We start from the raw sequence: 11,834 nt of genomic DNA on the forward strand, positions 1-11,834 counted from the left end.
AGTATTCATTTTTATTGAACACTAAGTACAAAGCACTACCCTACACATTTCACTTATACTTTTTAATCCTTATTCTATATCCATGAGGTTGAAACCACAATCCCCTACAGTCAAGAAGACTGTAGTAGATGTTACCTAGAGAAATTCACATAACCAGAGAGTAGAACAGCCAAAATTATAAGCATAATCTCCACCCAAGCTATCATTTTCCTACAGAACTCAAAAAAAAATAAAAGTTTTTCTTCTATTAAGAGCAATATTATTCATCTCTGAAATTTACTGTAAAAAGTTAGCTACATTCACAATAAGAAAACACTCCAAAATCAGGAGAAATGCTCTTTTTTTCAATTATTATGTACCCATGGCAGGTAACATATAATAAATCTATTTTCTCAATTTTTCCCCAGATAAGTGTAACAACTTGTGAAGAATTTATGTCACTAATCTTGCCCCCAGAAAAGAAAACCTGTCTATTATAATAATGTGCTTAGACGTAACCATTAAACAATGAACATTAAAAACAAATGTTCCTGACTCCCACTTCTAGTTAGAATGAAGAGTACTGCAAGCAAATTTCACTCTAACATTACGAGCAGAACAAATCAGTTAATCTTCACAAAAAAAAAAATCACAATTTCTTGAAGCAACACAAACCTAAGAATACAAAGAAACCTAAATAAACTAAATTCTAGAAAGTAATGAGCCCTTCTAAAAAGAGAAAAGACCCATAGCTAACTGTCACCTACTGAAGAATGGCAGGAGAAAAACAAAAGAAACTTTCAACTAACTTAGAAATGGACAACCAATCATTGTATGGTGAATTAATATACTACACAGTCCAGTGACACACAAAACCTACACCAATGCACACCCACCAGCCCATTAAAAACTACACACTAGTCTCACACTGGTGGCTCACACCTGTAATCCTAGCTATTCAAGAGGCTGAGATCTGAAGATTGTGGGTCTAACCCATACCCAGAAGTTAAGTCTGCGAGAATCATCTCTAATTAACCACCAGAAAACCAGAAGTTGAGCTCTGGCTCAAAGTGGTAGAGCTCTATCCTTGAGCTCAAAATCTCACGAACAGTGCTCAGGCCCTGAGTTCAAGCCCTACAACCAACCATACCTCCTGAGTGAAACGAGAAAGGATCTCTGGGATAGGTCTGAAGTTTTCCAGACAAAAACTGAAGATCAAGATATAGATGAATGTGAAGCTGAACGTCCATTAGGTTTGAACTAGTATCTCTAGTTTTGTGTATTGTTTGGAGATTTCCATAATAAAAAGTTAATATTCATTCATGAACATATTTCTTACTGTAATTCCGTGGCACGAGTTCCGGGTTCTTAGGAGTTTTCAATGTGTAGGATACATCTCCAATATTAATTGTATCACCTAAAATGAAAACAAAGAAATGTAAATGCATCAGCTATCTTTCCTTTTTCAAATATGACTTGAACTGAGCATACTCACACATGTGCCTACCCTAAAGTAGTTCCTTTATGATTCTGTATAAATTTTCCAATAAAACTCCATGCACCCCTTTGTTCAAGGAGGGAACTACTTTGGAAACAACTTCCATGCTCTCCTTATCTGTCATAGGCAAGAAATCCTTGTCAACATATTGTTGTTGGGTTTTTTTGGCCACGTTTATTGTTTCCCTTTTATTCATCAAGATGAGAACCTGTTGCATTTGGTTACATCATCAGGTAACTATTTATGAAGATGAGGGCAATTTGAGAAACAACAAGGTCAATACAGTTCCCTGGAACGAACGCATCTAGAACCATCTCTAGGCCTGATAGGCCAAAGGAGAGAGCAAATAGCAGTCTAACAGAAGCCATGATCCTTTGTAGAAAAAGACAAAGACTTGTGGTAACCTGGGCAGAAGAGAGCTGGGGAAAAAATATGAAGAAAAGAAAAAGCTTGGCAGAACAAAAAGCGAAAAAGACAAACCCATAATCATATATGGATAACTTAATATGTTTCTCTAAGTAACTGCTGGAAGAAGCAGATGAGGAAAGGGCTCAAAAGCGGAGGAAACCACTTTGTGGCATTTTGGCTAAGAGAAGTGTAGAGATAAAGCCAGAGAGATCTGAACTCACTCATCCCCATCTAACTTAAATGATGGTTATGAAACAATATGCCAATAACAGCATGATACATTTTTTTAATTTACATGGAACACTCACAAAAAATATGACAGGCTAGACCATAATGCCAATCTTGATAAATGTCGCATAACTGAAATTATATAGTATGCTCTCTGACCACATCTGAGTGAAATTAGAAATCACCAATGAAAAGGTAACTAAAAGATCTTCAAACATTTGAATATCATACAAAAGGCATCTGTAACTCCTCTGTATAACACCTTTACAATCACATTAAATAAATTTTTAAAAATACATTAAAATGGGCTCAAATGCTCCATGCCTGCAATTCCAGCTAATCGGGACTGAGTCCAGAAGGATCATAGTTCAAGGCCAGGCCTTGAAAAAGAGAGTGAGGATCCCATCTTAACAATAAGCTAGGAACGGTGGTCTATACTTTGTCATTCCAGCTATGAAGAAAACAAGTAGAAGGATGATAGTTTAGACCAGCCCTAGCAAAAACAGGCTGGACTCCTGATTCAAGTGATGGAGCACTAACTGGCCAAATGAAAAGGAAGAAACCACAATAGAAAATGCTGTCACAGAGAAATAAGGCAGTGATCAATTAGTTATGTCTGTTGCAGACAGGGAAGAGTTAGGGCAACCACACAAACCAGGCATTTACCATTCCTGTCTTAACAATTCACATTTTGGGCATTGTTCTCACCAGGCTAGTTTTCTGACTCAGCTAGTCCATACCAATGGCACAGTTCTGTTCTTTACACAATTCCTAAATATCTATTTAGGTTCACATTTCTCCCGGAGTTGCATCCCTGCCAGTAGCCTAACCAAGACTATTTTAAAGGCATCTCAATCCCAACAAAAATGGAACTCAGTGGGCCCAAACACATCGAGCTCTTATATTCCTTCTTCAATAAATAGAAAGTTTACATCTTCAGCCTAAATGGCCTTCCACACTTCTCTTACACCATTATCTCTGTACACAAGTTAAATATCTTCATCTCCCCCAGTAAGCCCTCCCTAAATTTTCCTCTAGCATACCCACCCCCTCAAGAACTGACCACTCCATTCCTGGGGCTTGAATTCAGGGTCTGGGCTCTGTCCCTCAGCTTTTTTCCACTCAAGGCTACTACTTGAGCCACTCCTCCACTTATTCCTGTTTTTTTTTGCTAGCTAGATGTATAGTTTCATAATGCATTTCTTACACAGTCTTTATACTTTTATAATGCTTTCTTTCACAGCATTTCATCAAATTGTATTTCCTCTATTAACAGTAATTGTTCAGTGAGGATATATGAACACTTTCCAAGGTTCCAGAACTAGTTTTCCCATCTTCTCTTCCAGAAGTTCCTAAGGGAAGGATCTGCAGGTTCTCTAGTCCCACAGGCATTTTTTTGAAAAGCCCTTTTCCTATAGGTTGCAAGACACCACTTGCTCCAGGGCACTCAAATTAAAGAACATAGAGGTTTACAACCACAAGGGAAAATTCCGTTTTAAAATTATTCAAATCACACAGGAAGCTGAACTATGTCTTATCTTGGGGGTGGGGGCCCTCCTCCGCTGGTAGCCAAATAAAAAAAGATGGTGGGCAAATGCAGTCATAACATTCAATGTACATATGTGAAAATAGAACAAGGAAGCTTGAGGGGATGGGTAGGGCTTGGGAGAGAATGATGGAAGGGGTGCACTGACCAAGATGTGTTGTACGTACAAATTGATATGTTGAACTGAAACTCCTTTGTACAACTAAAGTTAATAAAAATTAATTAAAGGGCTGGGAAGGTGGCTCAGTGGTGGAGTGCTTGCCTTGCATGCATGAGGCCCTAGGTTCAATTCCTCAGCACCACATAAGCAGAAAAAGCCAGAAGTGGTGCTGTGGCTCAAGTGGTAGAGCACTTGAGCTGAAGAGATAAGGGACAGCACCTAAGCCCAGAGTTCAGGCCCCATAACCAACAAAAAAAATAAAAATAAAAAGGAAAAACAATTATTCAAATCAATTAAATAAATCTTAAGATTGTAATGTTCCTACTCAAAGTGCAGAGATACTTTAGCTCTGACTATTTGAGTCTACACTGGCTGTTTCAGATAGTGTGCCAGCAGATTGGGGAAGTAAAAGAGTATTGTCAAGTGCACTAGGATGGGAAAGGTCACAGAATAGGAAGCTTCAAACACTAGCTTTTCACACACTCAAAGATAAGCTGTCTCAATTCTTATCTTGAAAACATGCTATTGCTTTAAAAAGAAAAAGCACTTCTGAACATTAAAGCAATTCCTATCATTGAGACTGATCCATTTTAAACTGAAATCATTTACAGTACAGTATACCAAATTTTTCACAATATATCGGCTAAATATCAGAGACAATTTTTAAGTGTCTCTTTTAGGTCAAGTTGCAAACTTACTTTAAAACTTAAACCATACAATACTTAACACTACAGAATCATATATATGAGACACCCATAATTAAATACAATGAATGCCAATGATATAGACAAAGAAAAATTGCATAAGAAAATAACATTGGATTTATTTACTAACTTTACTGGTTTTTAGTAGTTTACCAAATGCATCCCATAACTTATTTTCAGTAGTTTTTAACAATATTCCTTATATTTGTGTGTCTATATATATAAACATCTATTTTAATTGAAAAGTGAAAATGCTTTTTGTCAGTAAGTTTGAGTGCTTTGATTGTTTTAGGGGGGTTTTCTGGTTTTTGCTGATATCAGGACTTGAACTCAGGAAATCATACTTTTGATCAGCTTGTTTGCTTAACTGGCACTCAACCTGAAGACCTGTGAAAACTTTAAAAGTTTGACAAAATATATTTAACCATGTCATAAAATATATTATAAATACACTGTATCAGCAAAAGAATTTAGAAAATAATAGTTTTATTTTGCCAACTCATTCTCAGCACAATAAACAAGGAGTTAGTAACTAAGAAAGTAAAATAGAGCCAGTTGATACATCTTGGTAAAGCCTCTTTAAATGTCCCTCCAAAAGACTGAGGCATGGTACACAGGCAAGTACACCATTTATTTGTAAGGTAGTTGTTTAGCCATTGTTACCAATAAAATTGAATAATGCCCTAATCAAGTTGTCAGTTAACAAATTATTAAAAATGCCATTTTTATAACAGAACAACATATTATTTTTGGCATATATCTTTAAAGTCTGCAAAGGCACTTTTGGGGATTTACCCAAACGATCATAAACAAGGCCTACTAAAGCTACCAGCACAATTATGCTTATCGCAATATTATTCACCACAGCTAAGATATTGAACCAACCCAGATGCCCCTCAGTAGATGAATGGATCAAGAAAATGTGGCACACGGGCGCATGTGTGCGCGCGCATGCACACACGCACACACACACACACACACACACACACACACACACTCACATACACACAATGGAATTCTATGCCTCCATCTGAAAGAATGACACTTCCCCATTTGTTAGGAAGTGGAAAGACTTGGAAAAAACTACATTAAGTGAACTAAGTCAGGCCAAAGAAACACAGGTCTCGGGCTGGGAAGGTGGCTCAGTGGTAGAGCGCTTGCCTTGCATGCCTGAGGCCCTGGGTTCCATTCCTCAGCACCACATAAGCAAAAAGAAAAAAGCCGGAAGTGGCATTGTGGCTCAAGTGGTAGAGCACTAGCCTTGAGCTGAAGAGCTGAGGGACAGCGCCCAGGCCCAGAGTTTAGGGCCCACGACTGAACTAGTATATGCCTAGGACAAGCAGAAAAGGTCAAAAGCTATGACCATATAAGATGATGCTAAGCAAAATGAACAAGATAGGGACACAAGAGGTTGTATCTTTCTTGCTGTTGTTTTTAATGTACTTATAATGTACTATGTAATTTTTTTGTTTCCTTTGTATATTCTTCCCCCATGGTATAACCCATTTTCACTGTATTTGATGCTGGTATCCTGCATCTTGTATATACATTTTTCTAATTTGGGGATGGGAAGGGAAATAACAAAATGCTGAATTAAGGATACAGGCTGACCCACTGTAACAATGAGATGTATAAGAAACTATGTTGAAAACAAACTTTACAACTTGGGGGGGGGGGGAAGAAGGGTTGAGGAGGTGGGGAGGGAAGGGATGGTGAAGGGAAAACAAAGGAGGGGGTAATAATGCTCAATAGGAAATGTACTCATTACCTTACTCATGTAACTGTAACCCCTCTGTACAATATCTTTACAATAAAAAATAGTTTTTAAAAAAGTCTGGAAAGGCTTGGTTGGCACTGATACATCAACTCCTGGGCTGGGAAGATGGCTCACTGGTAGAATGCTTGCCTAGCATGCATGAAGCCCTGGGTTTGAATCCTCAGTACCACTACCACTCATGCCTGTAATCCTAGTTACTTAGGAGGCTGAGATATGAGGATTAAGATTTGGCACCAGCCTGTTCAGAAAAATCCCTAAGATCTTATCTCCAGCTAACCACCAAAAAGCCACAAGTGAATCTGTGGCTCAAGTGGTAGAGCACTAAAATCTCAATGGGTAAAGGCCCTATACAAACACAGCCACAACACCCCACTTTCAAGCCCTAAACATCAAGATGGTCACATGCCTGAAGTTTGACTAATATATCTCTCTCCAGGATTATTGTCAATGATGGCAGAATAAGACTTCTTTTTCCTTCCTTTTACTTTCTTGTTTGTCTTCCTTCCTCCCTCCTTCCCTGTGAAATATAGTAACAATGAAGAAATAGCCCAGACCCTCCATAGCCAAATCATTGCTATTAATATAGTAGCCCAGAGACAGGGAAGTGTAAAAGGCCTGCAGAGTAAAACTGACCAGGCAGTTGACAGCATAATTCTGACAAATCTGAGATGTCAAGTTAGTCTGCCATATAGAACTAACCACACAGAAAAAAGTGTTGGTTGGTGCTGGAAGCAGGGGATAGATGAGAAAACAGACTTATAGATTGTAACCTGATAAAAGTCTGGAAGGCAGTTAGTATTGGAAAGAGGGAATCCCCAGGTCTGTTTTCTCCAAACAGTGTTAAACCAAGAGACTGATCCAGGAGACCTCCACACAGTGGCTCACTTAGGCTACTATCCTAGCCTCTTCTTGAGCTATTCAGGTGGTGGAGATCAGGAGAATCCTGGTTCAAAGTCAGCCTGGGCAAAAAACATTAAGATCCCTACCTCCACCAATAAAAAGTTGGGTGTTATGATGATATGTCTGATAATGTCATCCCAGCTAAGCAAAGAGTAACTAAAAAGTCTGTAGTCCGGACCCCACATGAGCACAACTGTGAGCATTTATCCAAAAATAACCAAAGCAAACCTGGCTAATAAGGGAAAGACTTGAGTTCAAAGTAGTAACACCTAAAATAAATAAATAAATAAATGATATAACTGATATTTTGTCTGCTAACTCATGAGAAATTTGGATACTCGCTCTAGGTATTTCAAGATCTTCACCAATCTGAAAAATGTATAGATTATATATTCCATTATATATTTTAATTACTTCTGTTAAAACTCTTCTAAAAAATGTGCTTTTTAGTATTCTTAATCTCTTCCAATTGGAGACTGGATTCAGTTAATGAATTGTTAATGTATGCATATTCATCCAGTAATGAATGTACTCTAGAGACATTCAGCTCTATGAAATATACTTTACTATGCAATAATTTGCAGCTGACTAAAGTAAATTTGGCCTTAAGATACCTCTGTACTCTGTCCTACATAATGAACTGAATACCTAACAGTAGACTTGTGTAACCAGTGGGTCTCAGCCAGTCACAGAAGTCCAACTTCAGTCAGGGAACAGCTTGCCAACTGATCAGAACACAGTTCAAATGAACATTGGCTTAAGAACAACCGAGCTGTTTCTGTATGCCATTTGTGTTTCCTGTCCATCGGTTAAGTGATGCTTTCTTATACTACTGACTGAATTTCTTGGAGCCTCTTCTTGTTCAGAGCTGTACAGCCTTCCAATCATTCTTTGTTCAACTGAGTTTGTTTCAAGTTTTCATTTTTTTTGGGGGGGGGTCCGGTCATGGGGCTTGAACTCTGGGCCTGGGCGCTGTCCCTCAGCTCTTCAGCTCAAGGCTAGTGCTCTACCACTTGAGCCACAGCACCACTTCCGGCTTTTTTCTTTTTGCTTATGTGGTGCTGAGGAATGGAACCCAGGGCCTCATGCATGCAAGGCAAGCGCTCTACCACTGAGCCACCTTCCCAGTCCTCAAGTTTTCATTTTAACAGTAGCTTTGCCAAGGAAGTTGCTTTCATTCAGGGCTCTAAGCAATGGCACTACTGATTAACTGATACTCTGGGCAAGGTAGTTCTTGGGGGTGTCATCATGTGCACTGTAGAGATTAGCAGCATCAACTACCAGATGGCAGTAGCCCTCCTCTTTCCTAGTTTATTCCCACATAGTGCCAAATGTCCCCTAGGAGGGGTGGGGAATTGCCTTGCACTAAGAACTAATGGTTTAGTGGTACTCTTTACTTTAGAAAGAAAAAAAACCAAGGTATCATTAATTCCACCTTAGTTCATGTGCTATGTACTTCTGATATATCTTCCTAACGATAAAGTAAAACCAATGAACCCATTTAATAATAATAATGGTAAGGGAGAACACATCATGTCATGGTTTGGGTTCTTTTTCTTTTTTTAACCTAAATGACCTCTCTTATTTCTTATCAAGCTTAATAAAGGTTCTATTATAAGCACCAACAAAGCAGTTGCAGCCTCTTGCACTTATTCCCTGCCATGAACTTTCACCTAGAAAGCCACTGGATGTTTATTAGGTACAAAGTGTTGACAGGCACCAAAGGAACATACAATAAATAAGATACACAGTCCAGGAGAAATAAGAAATCTGTTATTTATGTAGTTTGTTGCTTTTTCCCCCCTAACTTCTAGGAAGTAATGTCAAATACAAGCAGAGGAGACAGTGAGTGTGGTCACACCATGCCTCTCAGAGAGAACATCATTCCAGCATACACTCCATATGTGGAAGTCATGAAGAAAAAGCAGTGAATCTATTTAATAACAATGGTGGTAGCAGCCACAGCCTACTCCTTTCTATGATTTTACCTTTGTCTGTATATGATCTCTGGTTCCAAATGGGTCATTCCAACCTTGAAGGTTTTACATGCTGCGGTAAGCTAAGAGCTCACCTTTCATTTACCTGGTTCAGAACTGCTCTTGTGTCCAAACAGTTGGTGAGTTTACAGCTGCAAACCTTCAACATTATGAGTCTTTGCGGTAGCAAGACAAGTCTGGTTAATATACTTCTTGTGTTCTAAAGTACATTACGCTACTTATAAGATGGCCCTGACTCACATTAAGAACAAAGTTTGTGCTTTCATTCGTTAAATATTACACAAAGTTTGAGGACATTTACAACTATATGCCACTGCCTATACAATAGACTTTTTAAAATTCACACCATGTTTCCAATGTTTTTATAATCAATCTAGTGTGTGTGTGTATGTGTGTGTGTGACATGCATGCTAGTCCTAAGGCTTAAACTCAGGGCGGTGGACACTATCCCTCAGCTTTGTTGCTCAAGGCTAGTGCTCTACCATTTCAGCCTCAGCTCTACTTCTGACTTTTTGGTGGTTAATATGAGGTAAAGTCTCATGGACTTTCCTCCATAGGCTAGTTTGTGAACTGGGATCCTCACATCTCAGCCTCTGGAGTAGCTAGTATTACAGGTGTGAGCCACTGACAATAACATTTTTAAAGTTAACAAAAAAGTATTAATACAGATTGGTAGCCAGGTGCCAACTACCAATAAATAAACAAAACCACAAAGAATGTGTTAAGGGAGGGGAGAATGTGTATGGGTTGAATATTTTTGCCCTTTAAAAGCCATCTGTGTGGATGGATTGGTTCCCAGCAGTGAATAGATCATGAGGACTTAATTAATGGACAAATCCACTCAGGGAATCACAACTTGATAGCATTATAACTGGGAGATGGTAGAGACCAGGTGAGGCATAGTTGGATAAAGTAAGTCACTGGGATCTTTCTTTGAATAGTTTATACACCTCATCTTCTGGCTCCTTCCTGTCTCTGCTTCCCAGCTACCATGAGGTGAACAGCCTTGCTCCTGCCACCAGGATGTTCTCCCTTATCACAGGACAAGCAGTAGTCTAGGAGGCATAGTGGAGGAAAAACAAAATTTGAAATTCTGTGTGTGAAGTTGTTCAATGGATGCATGCATGCATGCATGCATGAGAAGTAAAACTACGCATTCCTTGGGAAGAAAAACTATTGAGTGGGGAGATAAGGGTAAGAGATACAAAGAAACAATTTCTCAGTTAAAGCAACAAGGATATTGACCAAAAGTTGTCTGGAATCGCTGACATCCCAAACAACGTCCCTTCCCTTAACCATCACGAACAACTCAAACACCAACACACAACCTAAAGCTAGCTCAGATACAGACGAAAACAAAACGGGCTAGCTTAGGCACCAAAGTGTGATTCTAATATAGGCACTAGTGTGATCTCCATTAAGCCATTCTTTTTTTCCTCTCTGAGGCTCAGTCACCTCAATTGGACAGTACAAGGTTTTAACTAAATGACTCCATGACTTCCAGCACTGAGAACATGTCAAACGTTCAGAGACTTCGGTTAAACTTGGAAAGATTCGTGGGTACACTTGAAACACAAGCGTGTCCTTGGGTGAGAATGTATACATTTCTGCGCTTTTACAAGCCCTGGCTAGAACTTGACAGCGGACCAGCTTCCAGGCTTTCGAGACTGCCGTCAAGTTCGGCGTTCCAGAATCCCCACCCCCACCCCAGGGCTGCTTGCTGCCTTGACCTCTGCAGGTGCTGCAGTCCAGGCAGAATCCGGGGGGAGGGGAGGGGGGGTTAAAAAGCACCAGTGGGAGAAGCGGAAAGCACGACTGCAGCTCATCACGACCTTTAATCTGGACCCCTCGGGTTACAGGAATGAGGTCCAGAGAGGACAAGCGCTTTGCTCCCAGGAGACAGCAGTCAGCCGCAGCGAGCAGGGAGGGAATCGCGATCAACGGGACTCCCGGGGGCTGAGCACAGCGAAGCGGGGCAGCGGCAAAAGGCTGGGGGGAGAGGGGCGCGGAGCGCGGCGGGGAGCGCCGAGGGGCGCCCGCGTTACCTGAGTCGGCCCCCGCCCCGGCGTGCCGCAGTCTGACCTCCGGCCGCTGCCCCTCGCCGCCCGGCCGGCCCCGCAACACCTGCCTCAGCAGCAGCCGCACGCGCCGCGAGGCCGCGCCACCTTGGCCGCCCGGCGCTCCGAGCAGCAGGAGACGGGACTGCATGGGGTCGCGGGCGCGGCCGGAGATGGCGAATGGTAGGCGCGGAGGGGGGGGTGGTGGGAAGGGGTCCGGGTCGGGGCAGCGTCCCGGGACAGCGGCGTGCCGAGTCAGGGGACCGGAAGCAGCGGGCACCTCGGCGAGTCCGCCGGAAATTCCTTCCCCCCCGGCGCGACAGGCTCGCCTCACTTGGTCCGCCAGGTCCGGTCCGGTCCGGTCCGGCCCCCCGGGGAGGCGTGGCATCCGGCGGGGCGGGGCCCAGGGCGGGGCCGAGGGGCTCCCGACTTCTCCCGGAGCCTGGGAAGGCTGGATGACGGCAGACGCTGGTGTGATCTTCACCTGCACCGCCTTCCCTTCCTCTTCAACCGTCCGGTGTATTATGGGGCACTTCCACTCCTTTTCTCAACTCGAGAAAATGTGCTCGGGAGGCTGGGA

General features: G+C 41.5%; 1 protein-coding gene across 2 annotated transcripts in view; it reads right to left on the reverse strand.

Moving 5' to 3' along the window:
- Window positions 1–11,476, reverse strand: part of Vwa8 (von Willebrand factor A domain containing 8) — a 281,922-nt gene extending 270,446 nt beyond the window's left edge. Inside the window, exons 1-2 of one of the 2 annotated variants that reach the window (XM_070026692.1) lie at window positions 11,243–11,476; window positions 1,319–1,396 (exon numbers count right to left, since the gene is read on the reverse strand). In XM_070026692.1, the coding sequence (XP_069882793.1) occupies window positions 1,319–1,396; window positions 11,243–11,405 (241 nt within the window). In that variant the 5' untranslated portion in view covers window positions 11,406–11,476. Of the gene's footprint in view, window positions 1–1,318; window positions 1,397–11,242 lie in introns of those variants that run through there. The other variant, XM_070026693.1, reaches the window with a different exon arrangement.
- Window positions 11,477–11,834: the final 358 nt, after the last annotated feature.

Source organism: Dipodomys merriami, unplaced genomic scaffold (assembly GCF_024711535.1).
Source record: "Dipodomys merriami isolate MVZ:Mamm:240054 unplaced genomic scaffold, mDipMer1.0.p SCAF_188, whole genome shotgun sequence".
Taxonomy (NCBI): Eukaryota; Metazoa; Chordata; class Mammalia; order Rodentia; family Heteromyidae; genus Dipodomys; species Dipodomys merriami.